Source organism: Nothoprocta perdicaria, unplaced genomic scaffold (assembly GCF_003342845.1).
Source record: "Nothoprocta perdicaria isolate Ctin4 unplaced genomic scaffold, notPer1 scaffold_21, whole genome shotgun sequence".
NCBI classification, from domain to species: domain Eukaryota; kingdom Metazoa; phylum Chordata; class Aves; order Tinamiformes; family Tinamidae; genus Nothoprocta; species Nothoprocta perdicaria.
Window position 1 is genome coordinate 2439328 of NW_020455316.1, and position 18464 is coordinate 2457791.

The 18464-nt window shown below is 44.5% G+C and overlaps 1 protein-coding gene across 3 annotated transcripts in view; it reads left to right on the plus strand.

The window, feature by feature from the left end:
- Nucleotides 1-18464, plus strand: part of RNGTT (RNA guanylyltransferase and 5'-phosphatase) — a 164571-nt gene that overhangs the window by 94745 nt on the left and 51362 nt on the right. For all 3 annotated transcript variants that reach the window (XM_026038425.1, XM_026038426.1, XM_026038424.1), the window contains one exon: nucleotides 13925-14025. In XM_026038425.1, coding sequence (XP_025894210.1) covers nucleotides 13925-14025 — 101 coding nt within the window. The remainder of the gene's footprint in view (nucleotides 1-13924; nucleotides 14026-18464) is intronic.

Genomic DNA, 18464 nt, shown 5'->3' on the forward strand with positions numbered 1-18464 from the left:
GGAATTAACTGTTTTTCTATTGGCTTAGTTGTAGGTACTGAATGATTTGAGCTTAGTCCGTTAAGCTGCCTTTCTTCATCCCTCAGGAGCTTCAGAAGTTGTTGTCCACAGATGTGCTTCCAGTGTGGTGACAAGGCTAAATTGTGTGTTTGAAATTCACTAACAACCTTATTTTAAAACTGATCAACTGCTTATTGAACATCAGCATGGCTCTGTTTTCTGATCAAATTATAGAGCCAGGCAAAAAGCTGATACTTCATGGGCCTGCAGTTCTGAAGTTATCCAGGTGGTTTTGAATCGCTAATCCAGAACATGGGACATTAAAAGCAATATTTATTTTTAGTTGCAAAGAGTGTTTTTTGAAAGGCAGGAGTTTGCTTTTGTTTTCGTTTCTCTGARGTAGTGTTTAGCTTCTTCCTTTTTCCTTCAACTAGGAAAATGCCTTCCACAAATGGCAGGTGTTTTGAAAACCCTGATATTTACCCAGAAATTTCTTCCAATCTGATTACTCTTCGGAGAATTTAAAAATCATCTCCTTCCCTTGCAAGTATTGATTCATATTTATAAAAATGGCCTGCTCTAAAAATTCAAAGGCTTATCCAGGAAAAAGTATCTACATGTTTATGCATGTAAAGCATCTACAAGAAAGAAAACAGTACTGGGTAGATTTGATTTGTCCTTCTAAATAATAAATGAACCCTAATTATCTTTGGCACACTCAGTGTCATCACAGAGATTTCATTGAAGCACCTTTTCCTAGCTGAATATATACAGCCAAGGTAAGCACTGCAAGTCTTCCCCTTGTTAACCTGCATTTATCAACAATGAATTTTCTCTATTGCCTCTTCAATAGTAAGTTCTGAGTTGCCTCCATGTTCTTCTCAGGTCTCAGAATCTCAGATCAGAATCTCASATCTGATCAACTAGTTTTGTTTATGCCTCAGTTTCAGCTTCTCGCTGTTTCATCGCCTTATAACCATTTTGCATCTGCATATTAAAAACTGCTCTGCTCCAAGATACTGATTTTAATCACATGGGTATGTTCCTTAAGCTACAGAGATAATGAACACTTAAATACTCGGATCAATGGCAGCTGCAATCTCCATAAAGCTTCACAGGCTTAACTTGAAGCGCTGCATAGAAATGCCTTTCCCCATATGGTCCCACATGACTGCTGAAAAAAGGCATTCTGGAAACCTCTTTTAGTCTGTGCATATACACAAGGCATGACCAAGCAGCAGTCTGTCGTGGCCTGAGCTGGAATTGGAAAGGGAAGCTAGGAAGGATCTCAGAAGACAAAATACTTGAGAAAGCCAAAGGTCACAAGTTAACTGCTTCTGGCATAACATTTCTCCTCGCTTAGGCTTTAGTGTCTTTTCTTTTTCCTCTTTTTTTGATTAAGAAAAGTATATTGAAGGCTTGTCATGATAGGTTATGGAAGTTTTTTTTTTGTAATTGTGTTGTGGTTTTTCAGCAAACTTGTTTAGTTTCCCAGAAGATTAGTTGTATAGGCCTGGATTACCTAGTCTTATATCTGTGATTCAGTACAGTTGAATGTGAAAATAAGTGTATGTATACATCCTAGATCCTATACATCCTAGATGTATGCATCTAGGAGCAAGAGAACTAAGTCAGAGCTAATTCAGAAAGGATTGTTTTAACTGGTTCTCAGTGCCTATGGATACAATGCAATGCAAATGGCTGCAAAGTAGATATAATTGTCTCGTATAGCGCTCTATACAAAAGTGGTGAACGTAACACTGGAGTAGGGGAGGTTCAGGTCTGTTGTCTGCTCTTCTAGAGACTTTCATCAAATTTTGCAGTGGCATAAAAGATTTGCCAATTGGAAAAACACTGTGCAAGGAGGCTGGGGAAATGCTTGTGCTTCAGTTTGTGGCTGTTTCCTCTAGTCCTGTCGCTAGCCACCACTGAAAAGAGGCCGCCCCCCTCCTCCTCCATCTCTCCCTTGAGGTATTTATACACGCTGATCAGGTCCCCCCTCAGCCTCCTCTTCTCCAGGCTGAACAGRCCCAGCTCTCTCAGCCTTTGCTCATAGGGCAGATGTTCCAGGCCCCTGATCATCCTCGTAGCCCTGCGCTGGACTCTYTCCAGCAGCTCCACATCCCTCTCGTACTGGGGAGCCCAGAACTGGACGCAGTACTCCAGATGTGGCCTCACCAGGGCTGTGTATAGGGGGACGATCACCTCCCTCGGCCTGCTGGAGACGCTCTTCTTAATGCACCCCAGGATCCCGTTGGCCTTCTTGGCCACCAGGGCACACTGCTGCCTCATGGTCAACTTGTTGTCCACCATGACACCCAGGTCCCTCTCTGAGGGGCTGCTCTCCACCCCTGGTTATTCCTCCCCAAGTGCAGGACCCTGCACTTGCCCTTGTTGAACTTCATGAGGTTTCTAACCGCCCAGTCGTCCAGTCTGTCCAGGTCCCTCTGGATGGCAGACACAGCCAGCTGATAACCCTCAGGGCTATCAGCTACTCCTCCCAGTTTGGTATCATCAGCAAACTTGCTGAGGGAGCACTCCAGCCCTTCATCCAGGTCATTCATGAATAAATCGAACAGGACCGGACCGAGGACTGACCCCTGGGGAACACTGCTAATTACAGGCCTCCAGCTAGACTCTGCTCTGGTGATCACAACTTGGTATCTTCTTTCCACTTGTATCTTTCTGGAAGGTGCCCTGTAATTTGAGTACAAGTTAGCAGCTTGCTTCAAAATTTGTTTGAGTTTCTCTGTCCTGTAACATATCAGAGCTGGCTCGATAAACCCAGTGATGCTTTCTAACCTTGAAAATCTACAAACACACAAGTGCATGTTGCCTTTCAGCTTTTGTTTTTTTAACCATTAATGCAGCTTATTCACATAATGTGATAACAATGTGAGCAACTTTTCTAGTCTACTATGAGATATAGCCTGAAATGATTGATTGAGGCATCAGTCCTTCTGGGTCTTTAAAATGATCCAGGGTCCTGCTTATATGCAAGAAAATAAAAACACTTTTATGATAATTATTTTGTCTTTACACAACTGAATGGATACCATTACACTGGMCAAGGCAGCTGCTTAATGGATATTAAGAGAGTTAGTATAAACAGAGCACTTCAGAGAAAACAATTAATTATGTCTGGAGTGTCTGAGGGAAACAGTTTTTTTATATGTAGGTTTATGAGGGTTAAACCTTTTCTGTTGACAAGAAAAGTTTAATACCATGTTGAATACAAATGTGCTTGCAAACAATTTAAATAAAGCACAGAAAAATATGGTAACTGAAATGGATAGATTTTACAATATAAATATTGCTTGTGAACTTAAGGTGCTTTAGAATTGTTTTTAGAATGCATTTAGTGTGCTTATCCTGGTAAGTAAGGCTGACTAAATATCAGAATATCATTTATATTATAGTAGAAGYTTCCTCTTCTGGTATTAAAATATGAATATTTTATTTGAAATAAAAATATGAATATTTTCTTTGAAACTTAACACTTTAACATATTTGACAATTTAAAGTGATTTTATGTTCAAGGGTAATTTTAGTTGTACGATTTACTGCATATTCAGGCAGTCACTACATTCTTTTCCAGGAAGAAGCACCACAATATATATTATCATTTTAAAACATAGTTGTGCACCATAATCTAGTAGCATTTTTATATATATAAAAAAAAAAAAACATGATGGAAGTAATTAACTTTTTGTTTGCCAACTTGACTGTTTAACAGAAAAAGTGGTTTTAGCAAAATATATAAACAAATTTGAATTAACTAAGCTCTGAATAATAATGAATTTCATATATATTTTATAAAAGCATGAACCTTGCTAAGTAATGTCTGGTGTTACTCATCCGTGCTGCATTTCTGACTGTTGTGGATATACAGGTTTCTAAATGGCGTCACTGTGGGCAGGCAAGGACTGTAGTTGGCAAAGGTAACAGTGCACGGGCTTTGATGGCTATGAAAATAACCTTATCAGGCTCTGAATTTTAGTGGAAAAAATGACTTGTCCGTTTTGCCAGGTGTTCTACCAGCTTGACCTAGGAAGCAGTACCTCTCTAAAACGCTCTGAGCTTTAGAAACAAACTTAAGGTGTAACGGGACTTGCGTCTAGCACTAGCTAGACACATGGGACTAGAACTATGGTGCAAGTAACACAGTGCACTAGGAGTTGTCAGTAGCAGGAAGTGATTGGTGCCAAGGACCCTATCTCTGCTATTGTTTTAGGAGTTTATTGGGAAATACTGCTAGTCTTGGTCTCTCCTGGAGCAAATATTCTCATTTAACTGGTTTAGCGGTGTCAAAGGCGAGTTACATTCCACAAACCTGTAGATTATAATTGCCAGTCCCACAGTGGATCACTATAGAAAATGCCCCGTTGACCTTGTTGCATCTCAGATAATAGCAGTGTCATTGCCACCTCCATCATCACTAGTCTTGGAACCTATTCCCAATTATTTTGAATGAGGCAGCATGTCCTTATGATGCCTAGTGCCTGTATCTCTTCTAATCTCCCAGTTAGGTTGTCAGCCCAACAAAGGCTTGTTGTGGAGGAAGGAATAGCTTATCTGAGGAAGACAACTGTCATTCTTTACAACACTGCTATACATTGTCGACCAGTGTTCTGAACAAGCACGAAGCTGGAAGAGCACAAGTAACTTCCGCCAAAAAACCTGGTTGCAGCAAACGGATCATGTCTCTTCCAAAGGTGCGAAGCAGGAAAGCGCCAGGAAAAGGCCATGCCCCCGAGCGGGCGGCGCGAGCCCCTCACGAGAGGCGACGCTGAGGCAGCGGGGGCGGTGCCGCGGGAAGGCGGCCCAACGCCCGCGTTCCAGAGCCGCCTCCAGGGAGCGCGAGCGCCCCCGCCCTGCTGCGGCCGTTACAGCGGCAGTTAGAGGGGAGCGGGCGCACAGGGCGCGGGGCGGCCGTTAGAGCAGCTGTTAGATCACAGGGGGCACACAGGGCGTGGGGCGCCTGTTAGAGCGGTAGTGACAGGGCAGTGGGCGCACAGGGGATGGGGCGGCCGTTAGAGCGGCAGTTGGAGGGGAGCGGGCGCACAGGGCGTGGGGTGCACGTTAGAGCGGCACTTGGAGGGGAGTGGGCGCACAGGGGCAGGGGCGGTCGTTAGAGCAGCAATTAGATCACGGGCGCACAGGGCGTGGGGCGGCACTTCAAGCGGGCGCGCGGCCGTTAGAGCAGCAGTTACAGGGGAGCGGGCGCACGGGGGGAGGGGCGGCCGTTAGAGCGACAATTGAAGGGGAGCGGGCGCACAGGGGGAGGGACGGCCGTTAGAGCGGCACTTGGAGGAGAGCGGGCGCACGGGCCGCGGCGTGGCCGTTAGAGGAGCCGTTATATCACAGCGGACGCACAGGGCGTCCTGAGGCAGAGCAGAGCGGGCGCACAGGGCGCAGTGCGGCTATTAGGGCAGAGCAGGTGCACAGGGCGTAGTGAGGCAGAGCGGCAGTTAGAGGTGGTGCGGCCGGTTGGAGCGGAGCAGGCGCGCAGGGCGTGGTACAGTCATTAGAGCGGCAGTTAGAGGAAGCCGGCGCGCAGGATGCTGGAGTGGCACTTGGGAGCAGGGAGCACGAGGAATAGTGAAGCAGTTAGAGGAGGGAGRACGAACAGGGCGTAGTGGTGGTGTTTAGACAGCAGTTAGAGGGGCGCGGGCGCACAGGGCGTGGGGCGGCCGTTAGAGCGGTAGTTACACCAGAGGGGGCCACAGGGCGTGGAGTGGCTGTTAGAGCGGCTATTAGAGGGGTTCGGGCACACAGGACATGGTGTGGCCGTTAGAGCGGCAGTTGGAGGGGAGCGGGCGCGCAGAGGCGGTCGTTAGAGCAGCAGTTAGATCACGGGCACACAGGGCGTGGGGCGGCAGTTAGAGCGGCAGTTGGAGGAGAGCGGGCGCACAGGGCAAGGCGTGGCCGCTAGAGGAGCAGTTATATCACAGAGGACGCACAGGGCGTCGTGAAGCAGAGTGGCAGTTAGAGCAGAGCGGGTGCACAGGGCGCAGTGCGGCTATTAGGGCAGAGCAGGTGCACAGGGCGTAGTGAGGCAGAGCGGCAGTTAGAGGTGGCGCACAGGGCGTGGTGCAGCCGGCTAGAGCGGAGCAGGCGCGCAGGGCGTGGTACAGCCGTTAGAGCGGCAGTTAGAGATCGAGGGCGCGCAGGATGTTGGAGCGGCACTTGGGAGCGGGGCGCACGCGGAATAGTGAAGCAGTTAGAAGAGGGCAGGCGCCTAGGGTGTAGTGTTGCCGTTAAGGCGGCAGTTAGAGGGGAGCGGGCGCGCAGGGCGTGATACAGCCGTTAGAGCGGTAATTAGAGGGGAGCCGGCGCGTAGGGCGTGGTGCGGATGTTAAAGCGGCAGTTAGACCAGACGGGGCACACAGGGCGTGGAGTGGCTGTTAAGAGTGGCAGTTGAAGGGGAGCAGGCGCACAGGGCGTGGTGAGGCAGAGTGGAGCGGGCGCACAGGGCGTGGTGTGGCCGTTATAGCGGCAGTTAATAGGCGAGCAGTTGAATAGGACGTGGTGAGGGAGAGTAGCAGTTGGAAGGGAGCGGGCACACAGGGCGTGGGGCGGTCATTAGAGCAGCAGTTAGAGGGGACGCACAGAGCATTGTGTGGCCGTTAGAGCGGCAGTTAATAGGCGAGCGGGTGCACAGGACGTGGTGAGGCAGAGCCGCAGTTAGAGGGGAGCGAGCGCTCAGGGCGTGGTGCGACCGTTAGAGCAGCAGTTAGATCCGAGGGGGCGCAGAGGGCGTGTTGTGGCCGTTAGAGCAGCAGTTAGACCAGAGGGGGCGCACAGGGCGTGGAGTGGCCGTTAGAGCGGCAGTTGAAGGGGAGCGGGCGCACAGGGCGTGAAGTGGCCGTTAGAGCAGCAGTTAGACCAGAGGGGGCACACAGGGCGTGGAGTGACTGTTAGAGGGGCCGTTGGAGGGGAGCGGGCGCACAAGGCCTGAAGTGGCCGTTGGAGCAGCAGTTAGACCAGAGGGGGCGCACAGGGCGTGGAGTGGCCGTTAGAGCGGCAGTTGAAGGGGAGCGGGCGCACAGGGCGTGGTGTGGCCGTTATAGCTGCAGTTAATAGGCGAGCAGTTGCACGGGACGTGGTGAGGCAGAGTAGCAGTTGGAAGGGAGCGGGCACACAGGGCGTGGGGCGGTCGTTAGAGCAGCAGTTAGATCAGAGGGGGCACTCAGCGCGTAGTGTGGCAGTTAGAGCAGCTGTTAGATCAGAGGGGGCGCACAGGGCGTGGTGTGGCCATTATAGYGGCAGTTAATAGGCGAGYGGGTGCACAGGACGTGGTGAGGGAGAGCGAGCGCTCAGGCCGTGAGGTGGTCGTTAGAGCAGCAGTTAGATCCGAGGGGGCGCAGAGGGCGTGGCGTGGCAGTTAGAACGGCAGTGAAGGGGAGCGGGCGCACAGGGCGTGGTGTGGTCCGTATAGCGGCAGTTAATAGGCGATCGGGTGAGGGGCCAGGMGTGTGGTGAGGCAGAGCAGCAGTTGGAAGGGAGCGGGCTCACAGGGTGTGGGGCGGGCATTAGAGCWGCAGTTAGAGGGGAGCGGGTGTACAGGGYGCCGTCGGGCAGAGGGGCAGTTAGAGGCGAGCGGGTGCACCYGTCGCGAGGTGGCCGTTAGAGCAGCAGTTAGATCCGAGGGGGTGCAGAGGGCGTGGTGCGGCAGTTAAAGGCGAGCGGGTGCACAGGGCGTYGTGAGGCAGAGCGGGCGCACATGGTGTGGGGTGGCCGTGAGGGGGGACAGAGGCGAGCGGGCGCACCTGGTGTGGGGCGGCCGTTTGAGCGGCAGAGCAGAGGATGTACAAGGCGTGGTGAGGCAGCRCGGCGGTTAGCAGAAGAGGAGCGCAGGCTGTCGCGAGGATCCTAGCGAAGCGGGCACGCAGGGTGTGGTGCGGCGGTTAGAACAAGTGCCCAGGGCGCCCAAGGCGTGGCGCAGCAGTTGGAGTAGCGCGGGYGCACGGGGTGCTGCGCGACAGAGCRGCAGTTAGAGCACAGCGGACGCACAGAGCGTCGCTTAGTCGTTGCAGCGAAAGTGCGTGCACAGGGCGTGGTGCGGCTGTTGGAAGAGAGTGGGCATGCAGTGGTGAGGCAGAGTGGGAGTTAAGAGAGGAGCGGGCGCACAGGGGATGGTGAGGCAGTTAGAGCAGAGTGGGTGCATAGGGCGTGGCACGGCCGTAGGAGCAGAGCAGGCATACAAGCCGTGGTGCTAACATTAGAGCGGCTGAAAGAGCAGAGGGGCGCACAGGGCGTTGTGAGGCAGAGCAGAGGGGGCGCGAGAGAGTGGTGCTGTCGTTAGAGCGGCAGTTAGAGCAGAGGGGGCACACGGGGCGTTGTGCGGCTATTAGGGCAGAGCAGGTGCACAGGGCGTAGTGAGGCAGAGCGGCAGTTAGACGGGGCGCCCAGGACGTGGCGCGGCCGTTAGAGTGGCAGTTACGGCGAGCGCCCAGGACGTGGTGTGGCCGTTAAGGCAGACCAGGACGTGGTGTGGCCGTCCTTAGAGCGTGGGGCGGCACCGTTGGAGCAGGTGTTAGATCAGAGAGGGTGCACAGGGCGTGGCGCGGCCGTTAGAGTGGCAGTTACTGGGATGCGGGTGCGCAGGGCGTGGTGTGGCTGTTAGAGCAGCAGTTTGAGGGAAGCGGGTGTGGAGGGCATGAGGCGGCCGTCAGAGCGGCAGTTAGAGGCGAGCGAGCGCACGGCACGTGGTGTAGCCGTTAGGGTRGAGGAGGTGCGTAGGGCGGCAGTTAAAGCGGCAGTTAACTCGGAGGGGGCCTAGAGGGCGTGGTGCAGCCATTAGAGCAGCAGTTAAACGGGAGGCAGGCGCACAGGGTGTGGGGCGGCAGTTAGAGGGGAGTGCGTCCTGAAGCGGCGAAGCAGAGAGGAGCAGGTGCAGAGGGCTTGGCGTGGAAGTTTAGAAGGGTACTTTGAGCAGAGTAAATGTGCAGGGTGTGGTGTGGCCGTTAGAGCAGAGTGGGTGGACAGGGCGTGTCACAGCCATTAGGGTTTGTGTTAGGACACACAGGGCATGGCAAGGCAGTTAGAGAGGAGCAGGCATGCAGGATGTGGTGCAGCAGTCAAAGCAGCTCTCRGCACAGTTGATGTAGTTGGGACAAGCAGGGAGGAGGTTTGCTCTCAGCAGGAAATCACTCCCCACAGTTACCACCTCAGTGAGGAATCAGCCAGAGCCATGATGTCTACTTGTTGGCAGACTGTGGGGATGCAGACTGAGATGCCCTCGTGCATGCAACAGTGGGGTCTCCAGCTACGGACAATGCCTTAGGCCCTCAGTGCTAGCAGGGGGTAGCAGAGGCAACACCTGCGTGAAAGGTGAACTGCTTAACCTTCTGGCATCAGTGAATGAGTAGGTAGAAAGGCTAAAGGCTGTCAGTGAGAAAGATGGGTGCAGTCGCCGATTTGAGAATACCRCCTCAAATGTCTGAGGGTGTGGATGCACAACTTTTTTTTTTCCCTCTTCTCAATGTCAGGAAAGGACACTGAGGGGCAAGAAAAGCCACCTGCTTAACAGATGGCTAAAAGGCTGGTGCCAGTGGTGGTTTTTTGTTTTTTTTTAAACCATGGGACAGTCTTTATGGCATTGGGCCTCCAGTGGACAGACAGGTTTCACTTTTAGAAGAAGAGGAATCTTTGCCCAGGAGTTGGCAGTACTCATTGAGAGGGCTTTAAACTAGCTATGTAGAGGGAGGGACATAAAACTCTGATCCCTAAAGATGAACATGGGGCAGAATGCCAGGGTTGGGGGAGAGCTCAGACCATCTGAAGTGCATCTCTGCCAATGCATGAAGCATGAGCAGCAACAGGAAGAGCTTGAGGCCATGGCTGTTAAGAAAACTATGACAGTTGCCATAATTGAAAAGTGTTGGGACTATTGTCATGACTGGAGTGCTGTGGTGGATGTCTACAGACTTTTAAGAAGGGATGGGCAGGGAAGGAAAGGAGGTGGGGTAGCGCTGTATGTTAGTGAGTCCTTCAAATATGTGGAGCTCCAAGCAGGTGATGGGGAAAAAAAAATGAGTGCTTATGGCTCAGGATCAACTAGAGGAGCAGGGTTAASGAGAATTGCCATCCTTCATCGGACGCAGCGGGAAATGTCACCAAGGATGAGGATATGGCTGAGGTACTTAATGCTGCTATTGTCTCAGTCTTTAACACCCAGATCAGTTATCCTCCAAGTACTTGGTACCTTGAGCCAAGGATTTCATGGATTCATAAAAGGCAGATCGTGCTTGACCAAGCTGATGTCCTTCTATGACCAAGTAACCTACCTAGTGGATGGGGAAAAGGTTGTAGATAACTATTTTTAGGCCCCTCCCTACGAGGAAGGCATGGATGCTGGAGTGTGCGCAAAGAAGGCCAATGAAGCTCGTGAAGAATCTGGAGCACAGACCTTATGAGGAGCAGCTGAGGGAGCTGAGGTTAGCTAGTCTGGAGGAGGCTCGAGAGAGATTTGATCGCTCTCTGCCGCTACCTGAAAGGAGGTTGCAGGGAGGCAGGAGTTGTTCTTTTCTCCAAAATAACCACCAATACAACCAGGGGAAATGACCTCAAGTTGCACCAGGAGAGATTCAAGTTAGATATTAGGAAAATTTTCTAAACAGAGTAGTCAAGCATGGAAACAAGCTGCCCAGGGAAGTGGTGGGGCCACCCTTCCTGGCAGTGTTCAAGAAGCGTGTAAATGAGCTGGGGACATGGTTTAACACACATGATGGTCATGGGTTTGCAGTTGGACTTGATCCTGAAGGTCTTTTCCAACCATAATGATTCTATGATTCTTTTATAGGTTGAAAATGTTCAGGCAGAAACATAAACCTTGTATTTCAGGTGTTATGTGACCTGATGTGTTTAACAGACATGTACATGAATATTTAAAGGGAGATCTAGGATATCATTGCTATGAATACTATATTTAAAATTCTGGGGAGYAGTTTGATCCCAGACAGATTGCTTCACATTTTGTTTTGGAAATTCATGCAGAACAGGCATGTGTGCAATGATTCATCTAAGRCAAAGTTTTTGCATACTTGAGAAACAGAATTTGTGTTAGGTTATCTGATATTTGAAGAACACTGTCCCCAGTGCAAGAGAGATACTGAACTATTAGAGAGTCTAGCGTAGGGCTAGGAAGGTGATTGTGGGAATGGAGCTTCTCTCAGGTAAGGAGTGAGAGTTGGACCTGTTCAACCTGGGAAGACTGAGAGGGGATCTTATCAGTGTGTACAGATATTGTAAGGGAGGATGTTAAGGGAATAGGGACAGACTCTTTGCAGTGGTGCTCAGTGRTAGGATAAGAGGCAACAGCCACAAACTGAAACACAAGAAGTTCCTCYGGATACAAGGAAAAACTCAAAATTGGAAAACAAAACAGCAGGTGAAAATCAATGTAGGTAAATGTAGAGTAGTGAATGTACAGAAAAATACATGTGAAATGACAATTTTAYGAAAATTTTCTCCAGCCACAGAAGCAGTAATTACTGGAGGTTCACAGGTAGTTGAGTTACTGCTGCCCCACCTAGGAAGAGAGGCATACTGGTATTCTACCTATCAGTCTACCAGTAGTCTTGGACCAAAATAGAAACTACAGGTAAGAGCAATTGTACACATTGCGTTGTGTTCTATAGTTCCTGGAATGTATTGCAGTAATAAAGAAGATAATACCATATTTTCTTAAATAACATGTAGAAGTACAAAAAAAGTAGGAAATTTTTATTGAAAAGGGCATTTCCATTTTCCCAAATCATATCCAGTGTGCACATTTGAATATATTCTAAAATATTTTCTCTAAAGTGAAATATAAATACATAACAGTATATCTAAATATAGTTATGTATAAAGTTGTGTATGGCTATAACAAATTGTTAATTGGAAAGATTAAATGCTTTACTGAGTTACATTTTTGTACACTTGTATCTATTTAAGATCAGTATATATGGCATGAGTTCTTACATATTTTTAACACTAGAATGTGTGATAGAAAATTTTTAGATTGGGAATGGAGATGAAAAAGCTTAGGGACAGCATGAGCTCTTTCAATAATGAAATTTAAACCCGAAGTCTGTAAGATTTTWAAATACAGTGAATGATGACCCAGAGAAATGGGTTGAAGGGTTGCTGGGAATAGCAGGATGGTAGCAACTAAAAGAATATATATATATATATACACACACATATATATAGTTGATTTCAGAAATGTATATATGTGTWTTTTTGTTAATTGCTCAATATCTGTCTAAATCTTCTTTTGAAAGGGTATACAGACAGCTATAAATGCTCAAATAGCTGTTGCTATTACAGTACAGAAACCAGGCTAGTGGGAAATTGTATGGGAAGAGAATACAGGAGAAAGCATACTTAATGTGACTATCACATTGTATCTAACTAGTTTTCTGRTTCAGATGTAAAAAGGCAAAAGTTCCGGATGTACAGGACTGCTAGAGAAAGTTGTTTTCCAAGAGACAAGTTGCAGCTATTTGATAACGGAGAAAGAATGAAAATGAAAGAAGTAGAAGGGAAGCAGGCATAGATAAGAGGTGTCAGAAGCGGCTTCTGCATGCTGTACTGAAGACAAGGATAAATAATTTAAATTTTATTCAGATGTTGAAGATTGTGGACAAACTTAGTTTGGAGTTGTGCATGGTTAGAATAGTAAGGCAGGTATGGGATATAACACTGAATTTTGGAACTTGATTGTAATGCTCAGAGGGGAAATGAGAGCTGGCCCAAGCCTTTTCCTTGAAACAGTTTACAGCCATGGTCAAGAAATCAGATGTGCTCTAGCCAGCCATGCTCGCTTACCAGATGAGGCTTTCAGTAGATTATTTTTAACACATATTTACTAAATCTACTAAAGAGATTTGGAGGCTTGGAGCTGTTTTAGTTGGTGAAGKTTATGTTTGATAATTGTCTAGGAAAAGTCACTTTATCATTTTCTTTTGCCATATTAACTTTGGAACTGTTACATGTATCGTCACTATTGTATTTTACAGGTGCTTAACACCATGTGGGTGCTATGTCAGGTTGATGGTCACTGTGTTCCCAAAAGACACTGAGCACAATTTTGTTTCAAAGTAAATTTACATAAGTTTTTAATAAATTAAAAAACTACTAAAATATCATTCTCTACATCTTCAGTTTACATTATTTTACTTTTACCTTTTCTTTGTCATTCTGATTTTTWTATTCTGCTGTGCAGATATTCTGGTAAGAAAGGGTGTATTCTGCTGTTGGCCTCTCACTGTTAGCCTGTGATGAACAAATAGGCAGCTTAATAAACTGAAGCTGAAAATAAGAGATTGTGATATGCCAAAGCACTGATTTAAGAGAAAACTCCTTTCATGTTGAGTATGGCATCTTTTGGTTTAGTGAAGTGCTCACCCTTTTTCTAAAGCAATAAATGTTTCCTTAATTATGTCATGATCTTTTATCGTTACATAACTTAAATTTCTTCGAGAGAAACGGGAGTGACCTATTGAACGATTGGCAGTATAGCAGCTGCTGGCTTTTTGTATAAGCTGTCTGTATGAGTAATGGAAACCGTTGTAAGTTTTTTTTAAATGCTGAAATTTTTTGAAACCTGTCTTTAATGGACATCTCATCAGCATTTTTATTACTGTGCTTATTTTCTTTTTTTGAAATACTCCATTAGTCAGGTAGGTCTAATAAAGAATGCTGCTTTGTTTTTCTGTTCCTTATTATATGCAGTGCTAGGGCTACAGTGCCAAGGAGTTAAAAAAGCAAACTACTGAAGCGCAACTACCTTTGTAGTAATGGAGTTCGATGTTTAAGTATTGTAATTCATTAGAGACAACTAATAAAGTTGCAAAATGCTGAACTGTAACGTTAAAACCCATTTTAAAAAAAACTACAAACGTAGTTAAACTGCTTTTTAAATTTACTTCAGAAATACAAGCCTGGCCGATGCGATGATATCTTGAAATGGAAGCCACCCAGCCTGAACTCGGTTGATTTTCGTCTAAAGATAACAAGAGTTGGTGGAGAAGGGTATGTAATTTCTTCCCATTTTAAATACAAAACACTTGGCATTTTCTGAGGTTAAGTCTCTATATATATCTGTAGAATTGAAGTTATATGCAACGGTTGTAATCAGTGCTACACTGAAAAAGAATGACTTATCTTTGTGATGTGAATCCCCTCATTCACAAATTTCATAAAAGTCCTGTTGAATTTGACAGTTACTCCTTATGCTTTTAGAAATGAGACAGTCTAAATTAGCATAAAATATCAAATGCCTGTTTTCCATTGCTTTTACACAAAATAGTGGCAATGTAAGCTTTATTTCTATTTGCAATTACGTATGATGAGAAATGGCACACGTTATTTTAAACAAAAACGAAATTTTAGATATGTTTTATTTGGTAGTTGCTCATCAGTGTTAGTCTGTAAAACTGTAAAGATCTTTACTAAGAAAGTTTTAATGCTCTAAGACATTTAAGTCTTTAGACTACATCAATTTTACGTATTGCCTAGTTCAATCACTGCATATAATAAATGGGGGTGCTTTTCACGTATGGTTGTGCCATGAAAAAGATTGATTCATTAAATTAAGCTTTTTTTTGAAAAAGATTTTCTTAAAATGAAGATATTTGACTTTAGACTACTTACTATTTTAACATCTGGCACTCAGCTGACAGTTTGAAATTGTGATACTTAGCCCTTTTTCTTGATGCTACAGGTAACTGAATATGATGAAACAGTTAATTCATATATCACTTATAGTGCTAATAATAACAGCATCTAACTTTTAGATACTTGTACATTATGTTGATGAACATATTTGGTGAATACATGGTAACCTAAGAATATGTGGTTGTTTAAGAAAATGTGCTCAGCTACTAAATGACCATTTCATTTTTGTGTATGAAAACTGAATATTATGTATTTCTTAACATCACATGTATTTTAGAGAATATATAGAAACATTTAAGTTGCAAGAAMTTCAAAGAATTGGATGTGTATATTTACAAATATTTTATATTTGTATATAAAATAAAAAGYCTAGCTTTTATGTAAGTTGTAAGACTAATAAGAAAATTATTGGACAAAACAAGGTATTTTTACTATGGGATTCTTGTGATTTCTTCTGAAGCTTATAAATGTGGAGAGTCTGTAATTCAGAAGCAAACAGATTATTTTCATTTCATAGAAAAGAATTACTCATTTGATGAGCTAACTGATTTSAAAAAAGAAAAATATTATGTTCTTACATTTAGTAGATTATGAATTATTTCATCAGAATATTTAAGCACACTGTAAAACATCAGCCAGTAAAAAGTGTTTCTAAGAATCCAATTCTGGATGGAATTGGAAACTTTCTGATATGCAAAACTATTCTATCATGTTCCAACTATGTAAAAATAAATGCATTGCTCCTATTGTGGCAATTTTCTGGATTAATCTATAGGTTTATTTAAGTGCTTTWATGCGTATGTTCTTGAGGGAGAGGAGGAAAGTGTAGAATAATTTGACATTTGATTACAAAAGTACACTTCTTCCAAATTCATTTTATTTCATCTCATGTGACAGTTCACTGCTAGTAGTAATGTAAGTGCAAGTGCAGTCAACCAACAAAAAGAAGCAAATGAATTACTGGGAGGAAAATATAATTGCCTTTGAGTGAGGTATTTATGTTGAGTAGTGACCTATGAACAGYAGCTTCTGCTCAGTTAACCGCAGACAAAGAAAAAATACTAGAGGATTAACTGCTTCAGTTGTTAATTTGAGGATCCCATTTATCGCTTGGAAAATCTTAAGTTGATGAACTTGTTTAATACAGCATCAGAATTACGCTGTTTTTGAAATAGTTGATTGTATTTTCTGCAGAATCATATTTATCTTGGACTTTAAAAATACAGTTCCAAGTTCTGAGTGCTGCCACAAAAAAMCAGCTGAACAGATGAAAGTTAGGCTGATTTCTGGTATAACTAAAAACTGTCCTGATGAGCTGACTGTCTTGCTGCGAGCAATTCTAATGTGACACGAGGCTTCCTCTGCCCAACTTTACTGCAGTTTCTGAAGAAAAGACCACACCAGTATTAGTTTTGACCTTTTAGATGAGATTTTTTTCTGTAATCCTGAAGGAAATTTAGCATATGCCTGTCAGTAGAGCAATCCAGATGTGTTTAATGTGCTATTAAGAGAATTCAGGTGTTAGTTTGGTACAATTAGGCAATATCAWTAATGAAAACAGAATGTGTATCTCTGATCTCTTACTGACAAAAGAGCCAAAGCTGAACTATTGATCTCAAATACATAACATCYTGAAATGCTGAGAATGGGGACTGGCTGTCTGTCATTTCCAGGTCCTGTCTTCTGATTCACAGCCTCGTCTTTAAAGCTTGAAATGCAGACAAACACCTAAGTTTGTGCCTGAGTGCATGCTTGCAGCACTTGTATTTATAATTGCTTGTTCACTTAAATAGGGAGCACATCATATAGGAAGATTATTCAGTACCTTAGCATTAGCACTCTGTCAGTTATTGGGGCTTAACTTTTGAATGACATATGTAATGGAGCGCCTGGAAAAATTGTAAAGAGTCTTGTGCAGATTTCATGTGAATAAAGGATTTATCTCTAGGGAGTTTGCCGGATTTCAGTCGGTATGGTTATTTTCCGCCTACCTGCCATTTTTCCATGCTTTTAGTTGTGCATTTCTATCCATAGATGAGCTTCTAATGTTAATTGCGAAGTAGCTGCTTATGTTTCATCCCAGATACGGCTGTAATTTACTTAAGGATGTAAGGATGTAAACCCAAATGTTTTTATCCTAGGGTTGATTTCTGTCACTTAGAAATTGGAGGCGGTTTTGCCACTGAATTGAAAAGGAAGATCTAACTTAAGGATCTGTAAACTGGATTTATTTTAAAAGTTTATTTATAAAAMTACCCAACAAAAAGAGAAAATAGAGGGGGAAAAAACTCAAGGAAAGGCAGCATTTCTGTAACCTAGGTGACCTAATCGTGACAGTGCAGTTCAGTGCCCAAGCTTGAACGAGGCTGCCTTATTGCATTTTAGTGAGTCACAGCTTTTCAGCTGAGCTGGGATAACMTGTATATTCCTGTAGTCCAGTCCTGCCAGCCTCTTGGCTCATGAGTTCAGGTAAATTCTTCTTACTTGTATTCACAACAATTTCAGTTTGTGATTATTCAATCTATTCTGATCACTTTAGTATAGTTACTTTTATAAATAAACATTAAATCAGCCAGATGAAGAATTTTTTGTGTCTTCGGCAGTAACATGCAAAAGCAGAACTGAAAAGCCTCACCTTTCCTGGCCTTTAAAAGGGTAGCACCACCTTTCAACACTGCTGTATCACTTGAGGTTTCCTAAGGCGGTTGTCTCGCATCAGCAATATGAAGGCACACTCTGCTCTGACAACCTGTGTTTTTTCTAAATTATGACAATTTTCATGGAAATAGAAACTTYAGGAATGCAAACTCATCAGCTGCATTAAGTGAGCTACTAGTTAAACAGACTTCAGAAGTAGGGCATTCAATTGCTACCTCAATTACCTTTGAGTTATACTTGAGTTATATTTTAGACTGTTATATTATAACTGAGCTACCTCAGTTAYATTTTAGTTGATTTTAAACAGTAAGGAGTCGCTTCTTGAAATGTCTGACTGCAAGAATATTTCTTAAACTGAAACCAATTTAAGCCTTCATTAAAYGTCACAAATACCAACTAAAATGTTTACAAACTGCTAGATTTATTTAGCTGACAGTTTTTTAAATGCTCAACTTTTTTTTTCTTACAGATTTTTTTTACTCTGCTATGTAACCGTTGTCTGAACCAGACATGTCAGATATGTTGAAATTAAGGGAAGAGGGAGGAGTTTTTTGTTTTGTGCAATTGGTTGTTTTGTTGAAGGGAAAATCTTACTGGTTTTAAAGTATTAGACTGTCATTCAGTGTCATTTCAAGTCATAAAGTAATACCTGTTTTGCATAGAATGTTTTGATACTGGAAGTAATTATAGGAACTCCTGATAGATTACTAATAAAAGCTTGTTTCTTTAAGAAAAATCATCATTTGAAGACAATATCAGCTATTTGTTGCAATAGCAAGTCTGTTTTTGTCTTGATCATATCCATATCCACAGTTAATTGAAAAGTAGTTAACTGAATAGGCTCAAGAACTGCAAAACTACCATAATAGTTATTTCATCTGTGTTTCATTGTGCCTTCTTTTCTCTTCTGCCTTTTATTTGGTTGAGTTGTTGTCCGCTTGGATTGCAAATTCTTTTTCTTTCCACCTGTTTGCAGAAAGCCCCATTCTCATACAACACCAGATGATGTTCTCGTGTCTGATGCCCACCACAATGGGAGCTTTACAAGTCACACTCTGATTGTAAACATAGCAATCCCCTCYTCCTGTAGCATCTAGAGATCACAGTGAAGATGAGGGCTGCATTTGTGTTGARTG